The sequence below is a fragment of the Panicum virgatum genome, chromosome 2N (assembly GCF_016808335.1).
Source record: "Panicum virgatum strain AP13 chromosome 2N, P.virgatum_v5, whole genome shotgun sequence".
NCBI lineage: Eukaryota > Viridiplantae > Streptophyta > Magnoliopsida > Poales > Poaceae > Panicum > Panicum virgatum.
In genome coordinates this window covers 8515282-8532552 of record NC_053146.1, presented here as the reverse complement: position 1 = coordinate 8532552, position 17271 = coordinate 8515282, and the positions used below count along the sequence as shown (strand labels likewise).

General features: G+C 41.6%; 3 protein-coding genes across 6 annotated transcripts; 2 read left to right on the top strand and 1 right to left on the bottom strand.

Moving 5' to 3' along the window:
• Positions 1-1691: 1691 nt before the first annotated feature.
• Positions 1692-5313, top strand: LOC120662357. Its single transcript, XM_039941521.1, has 3 exons — positions 1692-4279; positions 4365-4452; positions 4543-5313. The coding sequence occupies exons 1-3, from the start codon at positions 1692-1694 to the stop codon at positions 5311-5313; spliced, it is 3447 nt and encodes a 1148-aa protein (XP_039797455.1).
• Positions 5314-7177: 1864 nt separating this feature from the next.
• Positions 7178-9733, top strand: LOC120662356. The gene is made up of 8 exons (XM_039941520.1): positions 7178-7357; positions 7465-7723; positions 7810-7968; positions 8195-8439; positions 8528-8740; positions 8820-8912; positions 9182-9286; positions 9371-9733. The coding sequence occupies exons 1-8, from the start codon at positions 7178-7180 to the stop codon at positions 9731-9733; spliced, it is 1617 nt and encodes a 538-aa protein (XP_039797454.1).
• Positions 9734-13625: 3892 nt separating this feature from the next.
• LOC120659658 lies at positions 13626-15412 on the bottom strand. 4 transcript variants are annotated; one of them, XM_039937869.1, is made up of 4 exons: positions 15243-15412; positions 15007-15154; positions 14469-14893; positions 13626-14098 (listed from the first exon to the last, which is right to left on the bottom strand). In XM_039937869.1, the coding sequence occupies exons 2-4, from the start codon at positions 15119-15121 to the stop codon at positions 13976-13978; spliced, it is 663 nt and encodes a 220-aa protein (XP_039793803.1). In that variant the 5' UTR covers positions 15122-15154; positions 15243-15412; the 3' UTR covers positions 13626-13975. The 4 variants fall into 4 exon arrangements, with proteins under 4 accessions (XP_039793803.1, XP_039793805.1, XP_039793804.1 ...); XM_039937871.1 differs by having other exon boundaries at positions 15007-15148; positions 15249-15403; XM_039937870.1 differs by having other exon boundaries at positions 15007-15157; positions 15249-15400.
• Between the last annotated feature and the right edge of the window lie 1859 nt (positions 15413-17271).

Below are 17271 nucleotides of genomic sequence, written 5' to 3'. Positions count from 1 at the left end.
TCGACTTTAACATAGGCCATTTTAGTCCTATGGAACCTCGTCTTTATTAGATTTCCAGGTTCAATCTGCTCCCTCATTCTTACTGGCCATCCACACTAGTGTGCCGTGTCACCTAAGGCGTACTTATGGAAAATGTATCCCTTGTCTTGTGCATGCTTCATGCAATACAATCGAAGGATGGTTACTCCGTACGGACAACCAAAGGTAATTAAAAATCACAATTTTGTAGTCACTTTTTTGGCTGAAGCAGGTGACGCCACGTGAACAGCAAGTTAACACCCAAAAAAAACTTGCAAAATTTTTCCTGAGGAAACTGGCTCCTGTTCGCCAAATTTTATAGTCCGTTTCAATCCTGTGTGCACAAGCGTGACGGTCGCACCGCACCACAGCAGGCACGCACTGATGGAAAGAGTACCGGCAGGTGCTGGTACTCAGCATCTCGTCTCTGCTCAAACGCTCCTAGTCTCCAGCAGCGAGGTCTTGTTTAGTTCGTTTTGTATTTTGTATTTTTATATTTTTAAAAGAGAATTTTTAACATTTGAAGTATTAAATGTAGACTAATTATAAAATTAATTACAGATTTTGTCTGTAAACTACGAGACGAATCTAATGAGACTAATTAATCCATCATTACACTACAACCAAAGGTGTGGTCCATGACGGATTCTGGGTGACGGTTCTAAGAAACGTCACTATATGATATAATCTGTGACGATTCTCTAGTTACTGTCATGGATTAGGGATAGGCTCATTTTGCCTCCACCAATGGGCCCTTGTTTTGTGACAGAATTTTTGTGACCGTCGTAACATGCAGCATAAAACGTCATGAATTGGCTGAAATAATTGTGATGAATATAATTCGTCATTTTGTAGTGCTGTCATGCAAAAAATCGGGCCCAATAATCAGTTATGGGCCAACCAGGACAACCTTGGCCCATGTATGCTGAGTATAAATCTCAAAAAAACTGGCTATAGTGCGCCAAGGATGGTTCGAACCCAGAACCTTGAGGTTCTAGCACTCACTTTTTACCACTACGCTACTGCTTCAGTTTTGATTGAAGTGGATACATTTTTATAATAACTAATACGTAGGTTTTTGTACTCAACTCGGGGCTGGGCAAAAATCTATTGCACCCCCAAATCATCCCGTGCGTCCGCCACTATTCCGTCGTCCGAGCAGCCACCCCCGATGGCGAATCGAGCTGCGCCGCTGGCCGCCCCCGACGGTGAATCGAGCTTCGCCGCTGGCCGCCCTCGACGGTGAATCGAGCTGCGCCCCCGACGGCGAATCGGCTGCGCCGCTGGCCGCCCCCGACGGCGAATCGAGCTGCGCCGCTAGCCGCCCCCGACGGCGAATCGAGTTGCGCCGCTGGCCGCCCCAGCATCTAGATCTATGGATTAGGTCGGTGCAGCGGGATTGTCTGGTGCCCTCCATCGTCGCCCGCCATTGCCATGGCAAATCGGTGATGGGGAAGAGTGTTGAACTTCCTCCCGCAGCTTCAATCGCCCTCCTTCAGTTGTGCATTGCCAGCCTCCCATCTCCACCATTGGCACCCGACACCTCGTGGGACTTGCCCTGAGGCTCCTCCCCACCCGAGAATCACGGTATGCATGTAATCTTTGATTTTATTCAGTGTCGCATATGAACTGTGTGCAGGTTATTGATTCTTTTTTCTTCAATTCATGATTAGATGGATAGGAGCTGGTTGCACGGCACACTATTTTCCAATGAATATGTCAGTGGTGTCAAGGAATTTATGGACTTCATTAAAGAAAAATTTGGTGAGAATGATGAGATTCTCTGCCCATGTGCTAGATGCCTAAATCAAAAGTACCTAGATCAGGCCAATGTCAAGAACCACATATTGATGAATGGTATGGACTGTACATATACTCGATGGATATATCATGGAGAGGACCTTAATCTAGATGCTAATGAACTTCCTGTGCATGACAATGATGCTGGTTCCCTACATGGGTTGGGTTTCCCTGAGGATGATAGCAATGGTGACGATCGGCTTGAGGGGATCCTAAGGGACTTACAAAGTGCAGAAGAACAAGGTAGACCTGATGGTGAAAATCCAGATGGAAACAATGACGATGGAAACCTGATGGATAAAGACTCATTTTTGGATCATGTGATGAAGGAGGCAAAGCGTCAGCTTTATCCGGGCTGCAGCAAATTTTCAAGGTTCTCTTTTGTAGTAAAGCTACTTCATATGAAGTCATTTTATAGAATTACAAATACTGCATTTTCTGCAATTTTAAAGATATTGGCTGAAGCATTTCCGGATTTCAATACACTCCCAAAGTCATATAATGAAGCAAAGAAACTTCTAAAGGATTTAGGACTTGGATATGAATCAATCCATGTGTGCTATAACAACTGTGTTCTGTTTCGGAAGAATTATGCTAAGCATGACAATTGTCCAATTTGTGTTTTTTCGAGATGGAAAGACCCTGAAAGAAAGAAGGTTCCACAGAAAGTACTGCGTTATTTTCCATTGGCACCTAGGCTAAAGAGAATATTTGCTTCCAAGCAAGGTGTAGAAGATGCACAATGGCACAAGTTAAAGAGGGAGTCTAGTGAAAAGGAAATGAGTCATCCAGCTGATGGTGAGGCGTGGCAAGATTTTGATAGAGAATATCCAGATTTTGCCAAAGATCCAAGAAACCTCAGACTTGGCCTTGCTACAGATGGATTCAATCCCTTTGGCAATTTTAATACAAAGTACAGCATGTGGCCTGTATTTGTTGTTCCCTACAACTTTCCACCTTGGGTATGCATGGATGAGTCAAATTTAATGATGGCTTTGTTGATCCCAGGTCCAACATGCCCAGGGAAAGACTTTGATTTATTTCTAGAACCTCTTGTAGAAGATTTGATTAAGCTTTGGAAGGGTGTGTCCACTTATGATGCTGTTAGTGGCAAGAAGTTCAATCTCCGGGCTGCAGTTTTATGGTGTATTCATGACTATCCTGCTCTAAGTACTCTTTCTGGGCGGACTACGAAAGGCTATTTTGCATGTACTCACTGCGACAAGAATCCTCTTTCATATGCCCTAAGGAATAAAATTGCATATATTGGTCACTATCGTTTCTTGCCAAAGGGACATCGTCTGCGGAGAAACAATGAATTTGTTGGCCTTCATGGAACCAATGATCCACCAGGTAAATTTTCTAAAGAAGAGCTGCTAGCAGAATTAGAGAAGGTAAGCCATGTTAGGCCTGGGATCAAGCAACCAAGAAGCAATAAAAGGAAGCGTTCTGAAAAGGACAGGGGCAGCAGTGCTCATGTGAGAATTTGGAGCCGGAGGGTCTGTTTGTGGGACTTGGAATATTGGAAAAATTTGAAGCTGAGACATAATCTTGATGTCATGCACATTGAGAAGAACATATGTGAGAGCTTGATTTCCACAATTCTCAATATACTTGGGAAGACAAAGGACACAGTGAATGCTAGGCTTGACCTAAGCGATTTGGGAATCAAAGATGAGCTGCAGTTTAGAGAGGAAGGAAATTGTTCTGAGATGCCTCATGCTCGATATACCTTATCCAAAGAACACAAGATTGCCTTTTGTAAGTTTTTAGGGGAGGTAAAGTTTCCAGATGGCTATGCTTCAAACATCTCAAGATGTATAAATGCCGATGGTACCAAGGTACAGGGCCTAAAAACACATGACTGCCACATTCTTTTGCAAAGAATCTTACCTGCTGCCTTGAGAGGATTTGTGGACAAGGATATTTATGAAGCAATTGCTGAGTTAGGAAAGTTCTTTAGGGAATTGTGCAGCAAAACTGTTAACAAGGATGTGTTGGCTGAAATGAAAAAAGAAATCCCTATAATAGTGTGCAAGCTTGAGAAAATTTTCCCCCCAGCATTTTTTGATGTGATGCTGCACCTTTCTATACATTTGCCTGAAGAGGCCTTGCTCCGAGGTCCTGTGCAATATGGGTGGATGTATCCAATTGAAAGGCGGTTGTACACTTTGAAGCGCTATGTGAGGAATAGAGCACGACCAGAAGGTTCCATTGCTGAGGCATATATTGCGGATGAGTGCCTAACATTTTTATCTAAATACATGGATGGTGTTGAAACAAGATTTAATCGAGAACCAAGAAATGTAGGATTTTCAAACGAAGAAGCCTATGGTGTTGATGTTTTTGGGCATGGAGTTACTTTGACTTCAGCAGCGGATGTAGTATACGACGAAAATGAAATTGATCAAATGGTGTGGTATGTGTTGAACAACTCTAGTCAAGTTGAGGAATATATCAAGTATGTTCTGACCTCTATACTTCTGTGTCCTACCTTCCTCTTGTTCATTTGAGGCCTCTTGACCAAACTTTTATTTTTTTTATAGAATGTTCAGAGCTGAATTAGAGAGGGAAGGGGTGCCTAACATTGATAGAGCGCTTCGACAAGGATTTCAGACATGGTTCAGGAACCATGTTAGTTTTCATTCAGCCTCTTTTACAAATGGTTTGTAATTAATATTTCACTAAAGATTCTAATGTATATTATTGTGTGTGTGTTTTCAGATGATGACGCGACGATATACAAATCAAGAAGAGATAGATGATGATTTATTTTCCTTGGGCTGTGGTCCTGATTTTAGAGTGAGAAAATACAAATCATGCATAGTGAATGGGGTGCGATTTAATACTATTGACCGTGATATGAACAAGAAAACACAGAATAGTGGAGTAATGACACAAGGTACACATAATAATGAGGTTATGGATTTTTATGGAACACTAAAAGAGATCATCCAGTTAGATTACAATGGTGATGACATGTCAGTAGTTTTGTTCAAGTGTGATTGGTTTAAATTGGATGGAAAGATGACTCAAATGAAAGATGATGGGTTTTTTAAAAGCATCAATGTTGGCAGTCTATGGTACAAAGATGATTCTTTAATTCTAGCTACTCAGGCTAGAAAAGTGTTTTATTTGCCAGATACAAAGTTTGGTAAAAATTGGCAAGTTGTCCAAACGTTTGACCATCGACATCTATATAATGTACGTGAAACAACTGTGCCATTTAATGGACCTGCATATCAAGAGGATGAGTATTGTGAAGATGAGGGTAGGCGGCAAGTAGTTTCTGACTTTACATCTGAGCAGCCATTAAATAGAGATGATGAACCTGGAACCAGGTTTCAAGCTGCTGAGATTTCCCGTTTGAGGAATGAAAGGGCAAACTATGTGTATGAAAGTGACAGCGAAGACGACGAAGATGACACATATCTAGAGTACTGCAGTGAAGATGGAGGAGGTGCCACAATCGAAGTCGACAGTGATGATGAGTAGTTGTTTTTCTTAAATTTTTTTAGGACTATGATGAGTCATTGTTGTAAAGCGCCCAGACATTGAAACACTGTTATGTTTTGTAAGGGCCACAATATTTGAGATCATGTTGCCTTATGACTTATTTTTTGCTCCTGAACTGTTGTCCTTCTGAAACAAAACTGAAACCAACTTGCAGAGGAAATTGTGAACTAAATTTCCTTGCAGAGGTGCTGGATAAGGCGACCAGCTGAGGTGCTGACTGATGGGCCGTGGCACCCTTTTTCTTTTTCTTTTACAAATTTTCATCCTTTTTGGATAAATTTCGTGGAAAAACAAATTCATATCCATTTAAAATCTCTAATAATTAAGTTGATCAAATTAAAAGTAAATGCAATTCAACCATATATAGTTTGTGGCATAATGTTTGAAAATATCTTATACTTACAATGCAAGTAGGGTTGAAAACGGTCGGAAAAAATCCCGTCCCGTCCCATACCGTATTCCCATATAGTCCCGTTCATTTTTGTATTTCTCAATATTTCCGGAAAAATATAGTAACGGTATGGAAAACGGGACCGGGTTTCCGGGAACGGGAACAGAAACTGCTGAGCTATAAAGAAATATTGTAATATCAGTATGCACAAGCCATGGAGCTTGGTGATCGAACTTTGAAATTGTGCTTGTCAGCTTGTGTCATTGTGTGACTTGTGTGATTTTATCTTAAATTGTATTGTGAATTGTGATTGATATTCTGGTTAACTTTTCGGTTACCGCCCGTTTCCGTTGAGTTTCCGGTAAACTATAATGGTAACGGAAACAGTTTAGGGTGTTTCCCGCCCGTTCCCGTTCGTTTTCATCCCTAAATGCAAGAGAAATTGATGGTGTAAAAAAGTATTAGTATTTCAACTTTTATAATATAGATAGATATAGATATGCCCATTATAACGAAGTATTGAATTATACATATACAAATACTGTGAACAAAATGTACCCATGTACAAGTATTTTTTTTACCAATTTACGGTGTCACAAATAATATTATGTAGTCTAGCACAATGCTGTTCTAGAAGTTTCAGATGTGCCCCACAATGCAAAACATGCGCGGCAAGCCAAAACATTCGCAACCGCGCGTCTAACCCCAATTTTCGACCCACTGGCGCGAAGCCTAAAAAAGCCCATGGTAAACTTGACCAAACTACCTAGCCACGATTCTCATATTCACGATCCTGCTGCATATCGACATGCACCCTTGCGAAGGTTACCTTAGTACTTTTCCATGGTAGCCACCAAATATCAGGGTCTCCCCCCCGCCACCCCCTGCATAGAGCCAGCAAATCCCCCAAATCCATCTCAAACCCTAGGCTTGTCCTCCATTCGGCCGCCACCTCCTTCCTCATCTCCTCTGCCTTCCGCGGCGCCGTCGAACCTCTACTGCACCAGCGCACCACATCATCACCGAATCACATCGAGCAGACGCAAGTTCTCGTGATGCCAATTACAGGTGGACCGAGGAATGGCCACAGACGCAAGTTTGTAGGTACTGGGCTTCCTAACCTTTCTAGCTTTTGACTATTACTTATTGCTGCGCATGTGCTTCTTGGTAAAATATTCCGTGATTCTGTGCATGTGCGTCAGTAAGTCCAGTCTAGAGAGCATGAGTTCTCGAATATTCCTGTGTCAATTTGGTATTATCTGTCAATTTGCTAAGCTTCCTGTGTTGTTTGACAGATTATTTGTAAGCTTGTGGTTGCACAACATTAAATCGTGTGATGTTAATTTATTTTGCTAAGAACTGAAGTCCTGTTCAACGAATAGTAATTTGTCTATCATATTTTCACTTCACTTAGAAATGAATCCGTATGAAGCGTTGCGTCTACAACAATGCATGCGGAATGGTTCAAGGCTGCAACAGCTTGGACTTCCTGTTCCAGCCACCATGCTTGGAAAAAATGGAGGCATTCCTCCTTACAAGAATTTGCCAAAGCATAGTAATGGCCAAGACTCTGATTCTGATTACGATCCTGACCAGTGTGAAGGCGATTTGTGTGCTGCTAACAAAGCTAAGGTGCTAATTCCTCTATCTTGTGAGGGCTTAACATGTTACTTGTTTGCTAATGCAATTTAATTCTGTGCAAGCCTTGTTGATCGATCTATGTTTGCATTTATTTGTAGGAAGCATTGAAGGTCTCAAACAAGACTTGCAAGGAAACCAGTAGCAAAAGTTCTGCTGACATGGCTCCTGGTGGGGTGAAGCCTCGGCCTAAGAAGACAGTTGTTGCAGATCAGCAAACAACTAGAACTAAAAGGCCTAAGAGAAGCTTGGCAGCAAGTGACATTCCTGTGCCAACTCCAACTCCATCCGTTTCTCGTACCAGGCAAGATGAAGAAAATGTTGGCAACTTTGATGACCACCTACAGCCCTTTGTTCAAGGCAAGTTCTACAACCATGCTTGTTACCAATTTTATGTTTGCCTTGACTGGATGATTAGCACATTTTTACTGTCTGCCTATTTTTAGATGATAGTTTTGACCAGCTTAACAGCAACATCTCTGTTGCCAATGGAAGTGATGGCATTGACAACCAGCAATGTAATAGTACTTCCCTACCTGATGGGCACAACCTGGTGGCTATCGAAGTAGATCATTCTGCCCAACCTGATGCCAATGACATTGAAGGCATGTTTTTGCACTCCATTCCTGTTATCCATATTCTTTGAGTTCCATAGTGTTTGTTTGATGCATCCAAAATATGTCATGTTAATTGAATGTGCTGTGCTATATAGTAATAGTGTCTTTTCACTTTAATAACCTGATTATCTTGTCAAGTAGCCTTTTCATTATCACCATGGATCCAAGTTGTTTTCATCTGACTAGTTCCTATTTTGTGTACATGCACAACCAGAAGAGGAGACATGCATAAGGGGGTCTAATATGGGAAAAGCTCTCGAAAGGTTGTCACGGGCTCGGCGTGGCAAACTGGCAGTAGTCATTACTGAAGGGAAGAAAAGGCCAGTAGTACCTCTTGTTGCGGCAAAGTTTGCAACTGAATGCAATATTGCAGTGAGGAACGATATTCCTATATTGAAGAACTGGAAGGAATACAAGAAGCAACCTGGGCTCCTAAGAATATTGATGGGGAGACTTAAGGTAAGTGCATACTCAATTCCTTTGCACCTTGAATGTTTCTTTATTTAAAAATATTGAAGTTCATGTGAATGCTCTTTCATTTGAATAGATAAAGTTTGATATCGACATTAATGCTGCTCCTGTTAAAAAGGCTTGCTATGAGATGATGAAATCCGCAGTTCGCCAACAACGTTACAAGCTGAAGAAAAAGTACTTTAATCCTTACCCACTCCACTTAGTCACCAAAACTTCTCCTGTCAAGTCTATGACTGATACACAGTGGAATGATCTTGTGGAATTCTGGAAGACTCCCCAAAAAATTGTATGTTCTATGCTGAAAGCCTGAAAGTCAATATATTGCCTTCAAAGTTTATTTGACATGTATGCTGTTCTTGGTGTAGGAAGCTTGCGAAACAAACAAAACCAACCGAGGCAACGTTAAGTACCATCAAACAACTGGCTCTCGCAGCTACGAGGTCCACTTGGAAAATTTGGTAAGTTACATATGTCATTGTGCAACCATATAGTGTGATGAAGTAGTCAATATTTCAGTTGCACATGTTTTTTCAAATTTTAGCAAATGAAAAAATCAATATGATCATAAGGCCATGATCTGCTTCCAATTTATGCAGAATATTACTACATCTTGCACATATAATGAATGCCCTTTATGATGAAGTGCACGTGCATGTTGTTTCTTCATTTTCTCTTCTATGAAGTGTTGTGAACATGTGAGTTAACTGCACCTATGTATTGTTTCCAGGGAGACAAGTACAAAGATCAGGAACTTGATGCACTGGATTTATTCAAGGAGTGCCACTACAGCAACAAAAAAAATGGCTATACAGTTGTTGTCCAGTCTGCTATTGTAAGAAAGTTTTCAAACAAAGCTTATTGCAATGCTAACTTTTTACTATATCTAATAAACTGTATTTGTTGCCTACACTGCTAGACTCAAATGGAAACCAGGATCGCCGAACCTGCAGAAGAACAAGAAACAAGGTCTGTGACAGAGGTCGTGGCAGGCGTGCTTGCTCAGAACACTAAGAAGAACACATTTTTGCAAAATGTGGGGATCCACAACAACCAACCTATATCTGGTGGACAAAACCTTCAAGCTGAACTATTGGCACAAAGGGAAAATGCTGAGCTTCGATTGCTGGTCAACTCTCAGCGAGAACAGATGCATGAGTTGTCCACGAAGCTACAAGAAACAGAGCAAGCAAGGACTAGGGACCGTGAAGAGATGGCAAAGAAGCAAGCAGAGACTAATGCAAAACTTGAACTTGTGTTAAGTATGCTTCAGCGGCATTAGTCTACGGGGTAAGCTGGTCTCGGTCTCTTAGAAATATAGTTTCTGTGAAGCTATGTTAGCTAAGATGGAACCTATCTTTTGCGACTTCATTTGTTTTGCGGTTGCTGCCCTGTTGAGGTCATCCTTTTGCTGCTGCAAACTGCATGCATTCTGTGTTTCAACAGAATGCAAGCATTTTGCTGTTACTCCAGGGCTGGAGGGGTTGAAGTGTCTAGTGCAAACTGTGATTTGCTTGTGGACAAGAACTTGTGTTGTATCTGATGTGCAATTTGAAATCTGATGTGCTATTTGATCAGAACATATGTTTATGTTTATTTGCTGAATGTTGTATTTGAATCTGTCATGTTGACAAATCTGGGATGATTGTGCTTTTCTACTGTGGGTTGGGCTTCGTAGATGGGCTGTATTTATTTTCCTGGGCTGAAATGATCAGGCGAAAAATTATGGGCCATTTATTTTTGGCTGAATATTAAAGGCTGTTGTTATATGGATCCAAAAATTAATATGCCAAATTTAGCCTGCTACATTCTTGGGTTGGATTTGCTTTTATTGCTTGCATTAACTTGGCCCAAAGGAATAAAGACCGAAAGCTGTAGATAGGCCATATTTGGGCTGCCATGTAAATGGGCTCCATCTTAGTTGGCAAACACATCAGCAGGTTGTGACAATCAATTTCGTCACAAACCATTGGGCTTGAGTTGGGCCTGGGTCATGCTAAGTGGGCTTGAAGGATTTTATGACGATAGAAGAACATCATAGATAGCTGTGAATCTATGACATTTTTAGAGATTCGTCATCCCAGTTGATCTATGACGCGAGATACATGACAGTTTCAAATTTCGTCATAGATTCTGTTTTATGACAGTTTTTGGGATATTGTGACGAATTGTTTCTGTCATGTATCTCAACTATTCTTGTAGTGTTAGAGCATGCTTACTGTAGTAATTTAGTGTCTAATCACGTCCTAATTAGGCTTATTAGATTCGTCTCGCGATTTACAATCTATTTTTGTAATGCGGTTTATTTTTCGACTACATTTAATACACTATGCAAGCGATTTACAAAAATTTTGCATTTTGCGTTTTAGATCTAAACAGAGCCTAAGCGTGGAAGCATGGGTGCGCACTAGCTTGCAAAAGTTAACTGACCAAGCGACCATCGAGATGCTGAATTGCTGATGCACGCATTGATCGGAGCAAGAGGAAAAGACTTGCAACTTCGTTGCTTTTCCTCAAGCCTCTTTTTTGGTCTCCTCTTTATCCTGCTCGTTGCAGCCCTCTCCCAACCTCAATGTTGCTTTCAAGTGGCAGTGTGGCACCCTCCGCAAAGCAGCCAACTTTTGTGCTTCGCCTTGCCTGACATGAGGGCAGCAGCCAGCATTTGCTTCTTCCTATGAAAAACAGATGGAACGCCGCCTTGCATGAGGGCAGCAGCTAGCCTTTGCTTCTTTCTGTAAAAGAGATATTCTAAACTGAATACCTGATAAAAGAGATATTTTCAAACCCCCCCCCCCCCCCACACACACACACACAAAAAGAAATGGAAAATTGAAGGAGTAAAGCACAATGTGCTGACATCCCTCCATTATGGAGACTTGAATTCAAAAGCGACATTTTATCTTCGCGTTAGTTTCGAAATCGGAGTTCCACAAACCTGGCGGCCTTGTTTGCCGACCCGTGACTGATGCTAAGCAAAGCAATGAAGTAAATTAGAAAACAAAAAAAAATTGTTATGCGTTGTTAGCAAATATGGATACTCGGAGTATCCCTAAGTGGGGTTGACAGCTAAACACCGATAGATACTGAACTTTGTTCTATATACGGGTGTTCGAACTTTGAACTGCCTTTTATTTTTGTAATTTTGAATGGAAATATAAAAAAGAACATATCAGGTACAAACCAACATGTCTGTGCAAACTCTAGTCTGGACCACCGGATCAACATCCAAAGAAGGGTGCAGGGGGAGTGGGAGGGAGGATTTGCAAAAATATAATTACCTAATCCAAGAGCGGGCGGTTAATTGCAACATTATTCATTCCTTCCATGCCCCTTAGATGTAGATCCGGTGGTCCAGATGCACGGTTTGCACAGACATGCTGGTTTGCACCTGATATGTTCCCAATACAAAAAAAACATTTCCACTCCACTCAATAGTCATCAAGAACATATTTACAGGGCAGACTCAGAGACCAGAAATAACCAAATTACGTTATATAAGTATGGGAAAAGGCTATGTGAAACACTTCATCTCGATAAGAACTGACTAGTTTTACAAATGCACCGTGCACGCAACTATATGCAAGGTGCAGAAAAGAACAAATTTAAAATGTAACTAAACACGCAACAAACTAATAAACAATCTTTTCTTCTTCTTTTCACATGGCCTTCTTCCTTGTGTCGGCTTCACCGGAGCAACGATGCCGCTTGCCAAGTTCGTCTCCCTGGCTCGCTACAGCCCATTCACAGAGACTTGCTGGAGTTGGCTTCTTTTGACCACCTAATAGGGACGGCAGGTTTTTAACCCATGGTATACGTTGCATTACAAGTGAGATATTTCTTTTTTTTTCCTTGAGTTTTTTTTGCAATAAGTTGGGTTATTAGCAGTGGTAAGAAACCAGTGTGCCTTTGTTTGACAACAAGTTAACAATGATCCGGGAAATGGATTACTACTTTAAACTTGGGAAATGGATTACTACTTTAGTTTATCTGGCCTATGCCAGAAGCCAATTAGAAGCTCTACTTGTATATATATTGAGCAATTTTTGTTGAGATCTTCAATTTACACATATTATTTTTCTTCTCAAATATTGTCTTGTTTCATTTCTCGTAATCATTATTAGCATCCAAATTACCCCCTCCGTATAGGAAAAGAATGTCGTTTTAGACAAGGTTTGTGTTAAACATTGGAAATATAAATTATGAATAACTTTTAAGTTATTGAGTTTGAAAAAGTGAAAGTCATATGAATAGATTTGTCTTAAAAACACTTTCATAAAAATATACATATATCACTTTTCAACAAATATTTTATAAAAATAAACAGTCAAGTTATACTTTTGGAGACTATGTCACTATCCTAAACGTCTTTTATTTTCTATATGGAGTGAGTACGTCTAACCATCCAGTACCAAGAACGGATCCAGCGTGGGAGAATGGGGTTGGAGCCCCTTGTATCCCATGGAGCTCCCTAAAGCCCCCCATCATTTTTTAGCCATGGATGAAGTAGGGGAAGAGAAAAAGGAGTTGGAAGAAGGAAAAGAGAGGAAGGAGGAAGAAGAAGGAGAAATAAGCTCCCAATGTTTAATTCTTGAATCCGTCACTGTCCAGTACCAGTACAAGCTGGGTTACTCAACAGTGAAACGTGTCTCTTTGTAGATCCAGTGAACCTTTCACAAACGCTAGAAAAGTTTGTGATGTTCAGAACGGTAACGTTCCCGGTTAGCTTAATTTGCCGGCCGGGTGGTCGGACGCTTGCACGTTCGCATCACCTTGCACAATAGTGGCCAGATTGATGGCATGTCACAATGTGCTCCACGACACACAGTTGGCAGGCAGCGCCAAGAATTTCAGCTGAGGAGGAATTTTTGGGCAGATGTTGACTTTTGAATAGAAACTTCTTTGAGAAAAAGATGGCTAGGGCCAAACTGATTAGGTTACACTGTTAAAATATAGTGCCACGAGGCTCAGCGCCCTACTAATTTAATACTTTGTGTGTTAGTATATAATGTTTAGGACAAGCTAATTAGTTTATTTTAAACTGAATCGCATTGTACTAAATTTTATGAATTTAAAAATGAGGGAGAAACTGAAAAGAAATTCTTTTAATTTAGGTAATAGAAAACTACTCCTAGCCTGTTCACAAATCATTTGTTGAGTAAAATAAAAGTGTCATCCACATAGAAATCCCCTCTTGGAAAACCAAGGTCAAGAGGAGGAATTATTCATGTTCAGTTACTAACTTCTCCACTAAGCATTTCCTATTTCGGCATAAGTCAAATAATCTTTCTCTTATCTATCAGCTTGAACAAACCTAGCAATAATCCATCCTTATCTGTATGTAATAAACCAAGGTCTAAGAACCCAATTATTTACAACCAATACAAACTATGTGCAGGTACGTGGTAGTGTACATTCAGAGTTTCAGACCACTTGGCCGTACGCCGTAGCATATCTAATAAGTTGCTACCTATTACCATGGCAATTGGCAACTTGTGCTTGACGATGATACTCCACTCTGATGAGATCAGAACCCATCGTAGAAGCCACCAAATGAGATGTTGGCCCTTGTTGATGCTCCTCCTGCCCCCATCACGGATGACATGGCCTGGTTCAGCCTTGAGGTCTGCTGCACAACCTGCTGGATTCTCTGCACATCAAAGCATCTTCATCAGCCAAACTTCTCAGGGATAAGACGAATCGGCTACAGCTGCAACTTTCTGAATTTCTAAGAACAAATAGCTTAATAAGCCGGCGCAAGAATCTCCTAGTTCTTATTTTTAGCATAAGGCCAAGATTGGATGGCCGGCGAGTCCATTTAAAATGACAGGAAGGCCAAAGTTGGGCCATCATAGTTAATCCAAGTATACAGAGAACCACAAGTAAGATAAGTCTAGTAGCCTGTCAAGCTCAAACCTTGAATATTTTGCATTAATTAGGTCAAAAGACTCATTCTAGAAACAAAAGGGATTGTGGATTAGGTATACAAGGACAATACTGAATGAGTCATCGAACCTTACCTTATCATCGCCATAGAACTGCAGCTGGATCTTCTGTTGCTGCTGCCTGTGGTGGTGCTGCAGCCTGCCGCCGATCAGGAAGATGCAGACGGTGGCGGCGGCGAACCCGAACGAGCACAGCGCGCCGATCCCGTTCACCTTCAGCTTCCCCACGCTGAACACCACGCATTCCGGCCGCGCCTTTTTGTTTTCCTTCTTGACATCCTCTTCTTCCTCGGCAAATTTGTCATCGTCGGCCTCCTTGGCGTCAGAGCTCTCGAACGCCTTCTCTTCCTCGTCCTTGTCAGAGACCATCAGATCGGCAACACTAGGCACTGGCTTGGTCTCATCCAGCACGACGCCGATGTCCTTGCACTCGACGTCAGGCTCGTCGGCCACAGCAGCATCTCCTGACGGAGGCAGAACAATTTCCTCTGTCTCTTGAGCTGGCATGCAATCAATCACAAGAATAAGAGTCACTGCTGATCATGATCAGGATTAAGCAGATCAAGTGCTGAAGATTCTTTTTTTTTTTGAAAAGAAAGCTGAAGATTCTTACCATTAGGATGCATGCTGCCATGGCCCATGGAGAAGCTCCTGCGGTCAGGCAGGACCTCCCAGTCCCACAAATCCTGGCCTGCATCCATGGGAACACCTGCTCCTACTCTGTCCATGGCAAGCCGATGCAAGAACAAAAACTGCAGGATCTAGCAGTTACACAACAGAACGAGCTTAGGCAGCAAAGAGTAGAAGTATCAAGGGCCTATATATAACAGTTGCTTTCCAAGCATCAACCTTCAAATAGGATTGCTGTCTTTCCCCCTTTCTCTTCCTTCACTGCAGGGAAACAGGGTGCCAGTGGGAGAGAGGTATAGACGAGTGCAGGCACACGTCAGCATCACACTCACACGGCTTGGAGCTCCTTGCAGCAAGGGAGACGGCAGAGAGAGAGGAGCTTGTGTGTGGGCTTGTCCTTCCTGCTAGGTGACAAGGGTGAAAACAATGGCCTTTGGGGCCTACCACTCTGGACTTCTTCCTCCTTGTCACTCAAGCTCCTGCTAGAGGCGAACGAGCCGTAGCTCGGTTGGCTGGGTCCGCTCGGTGGAGCGCCCGCCGTCCGCGTTCGAGCGCCGCTCGACGCAGATTTCGCACCCGGAAACAGTAGGTTCCCTAAATAATCTCAGATGAGCCTCTCAACGCGTGGAGCCACAAAGGGACTGCGATGCGCCCGTCGCCGGAGCCTCGATGACTCTAGTGATCTCTCTAAGGACGTGTCTTGATATCTGTGTATAGTTGTAGGTCTGGTTGTATACTTGTGGTGTGTGTGAGGTGTGCGTGTGTGTGGTTGTAGGTGCGTGTCTGTATACGAACAGATGCTACAGCTGTATCCAGATGAGAGGTTTCAAAAAAAGCTCCTGCTAGAGCGTTCTAGCAGAGCTGTGTTGTGCATTATTCAAAGCAAATCCGTAACAGGAAAAGTAAATCTTGCATGGGATGAAAACAATGGGCGAATATCTAAACTCACTCAAGCTGATAAATTAGCTAAAAGGGAAAAGATACGAGGCCAAATTGTGTTTACCATAATAATCCATCACTGATTATTCTCAGTAGGAACGATTTTCTATGATGTTTTGGCATCTAATTCACATCAGAGTTACGTTCAATTCATCTGATGAGGAGTAGCTCAGAAGAACTATGCTGCCTTAGGTTGTTTCCTGTATCATAAAGCTCCCGTGTTTATCCCTTTTTAAGGGGACATGGCTAACCTTTGGCACAAAATTCAAGAACATTCCCAGAAAGTAAATCACAACTAGATGCTAACTTTAAACAATAAATTGAAATATTGAATACATGCCAATTTGATATGAAACAAAGTGTGGTTTACTGGTTAACCAATAGGCAGATCTGACGTTTTTTTTTTTGAGGGCATAGGCAGATCTGACGTTACGACACTACACTTTTTCCTTTAACGTAATTTCACACAACACATCATCACGAAGGAGTTGTGAAAAGGAAATAAATCCTAAAGAAAACAAAGACAGACCGGAGTACAAACCAGAGCACAGGCTATGACAACGAGAGGCACGGTCAGAAGCTTCTGTAGAAAACCACCTCAAAAAGTTGAGATCAAATCCTAGATAGAGATGGACATTGGACAATCATGCTGGAGTCAAAATCACAAACTGAAAATTTTAAGCCAGAGAGAGCGATTTTGTTCCTATCATGAGAGTTAGAGCTGCAATTCATTCCACTCTGAAGAATTTTTCTTTTTCAACAGTACATGTATTTCACAAGAATGGAAAAATCATGACAATATTTTGATAACAGGCAGGGAAGAAAAAAAACCAATTTAAAACTAGATTGGCATAATTTCTGACGTGGCTTGGCAAAACTACATTTTGATCCTTTTTAAGTATGAATAAGAGCGCAGCTGAACACGGTAAAGCTTCTGACATGGTTTGGCAAAACACGGTATTTTACCCCCACGGGATAGTGTTTTTCAAGTTTCAGAAAACTGAAACCTTACATTCCATGCAAGTTTCATAAACAGCAAATCAGATGTTCAAGAAAATATTCAGGATTCAAAGTAGGCATTCAAATTTGAAACATTTTTTTAAAAAAGAATACTTGGCAGGAGCTCTGTCTAATCACTTGAGGTAGTAAATCAATGTTTCAAACAATTTTCATCAAAAGTTTCACGGTATTTTGCCCAAAATCCAAAGGGATTTTATGAAGAAATGGTGAAGCTTCAGTCAAAGAAGAGTTAAATGAGACAGATTCAGACACCAATATGCAAGATATGGAAGACGTGCTAAGATAGCTC

Coding starts and splice junctions, on each gene's coding strand:
- LOC120662357 (XM_039941521.1), top strand. CDS start 1,692: ATGGATAGGAGCTGGTTGCACGGCACACTATTTTCCAATGAATATGTC. Junction 4,280..4,364: donor CAAGTTGAGGAATATATCAA/GTATGTTCTGAC, acceptor TTTTTTTTATAG/AATGTTCAGAGCTGAATTAG. Junction 4,453..4,542: donor AGACATGGTTCAGGAACCAT/GTTAGTTTTCAT, acceptor GTGTGTTTTCAG/ATGATGACGCGACGATATAC.
- LOC120662356 (XM_039941520.1), top strand. CDS start 7,178: ATGCGGAATGGTTCAAGGCTGCAACAGCTTGGACTTCCTGTTCCAGCC. Junction 7,724..7,809: donor CCTACAGCCCTTTGTTCAAG/GCAAGTTCTACA, acceptor GCCTATTTTTAG/ATGATAGTTTTGACCAGCTT. Junction 8,741..8,819: donor GGAAGACTCCCCAAAAAATT/GTATGTTCTATG, acceptor TTCTTGGTGTAG/GAAGCTTGCGAAACAAACAA.
- LOC120659658 (XM_039937869.1), bottom strand. CDS start 15,121: ATGGACAGAGTAGGAGCAGGTGTTCCCATGGATGCAGGCCAGGATTTG. Junction 14,894..15,006: donor TGGCAGCATGCATCCTAATG/GTAAGAATCTTC, acceptor ATTGCATGCCAG/CTCAAGAGACAGAGGAAATT. Junction 14,099..14,468: donor AGTTCTATGGCGATGATAAG/GTAAGGTTCGAT, acceptor TTTGATGTGCAG/AGAATCCAGCAGGTTGTGCA.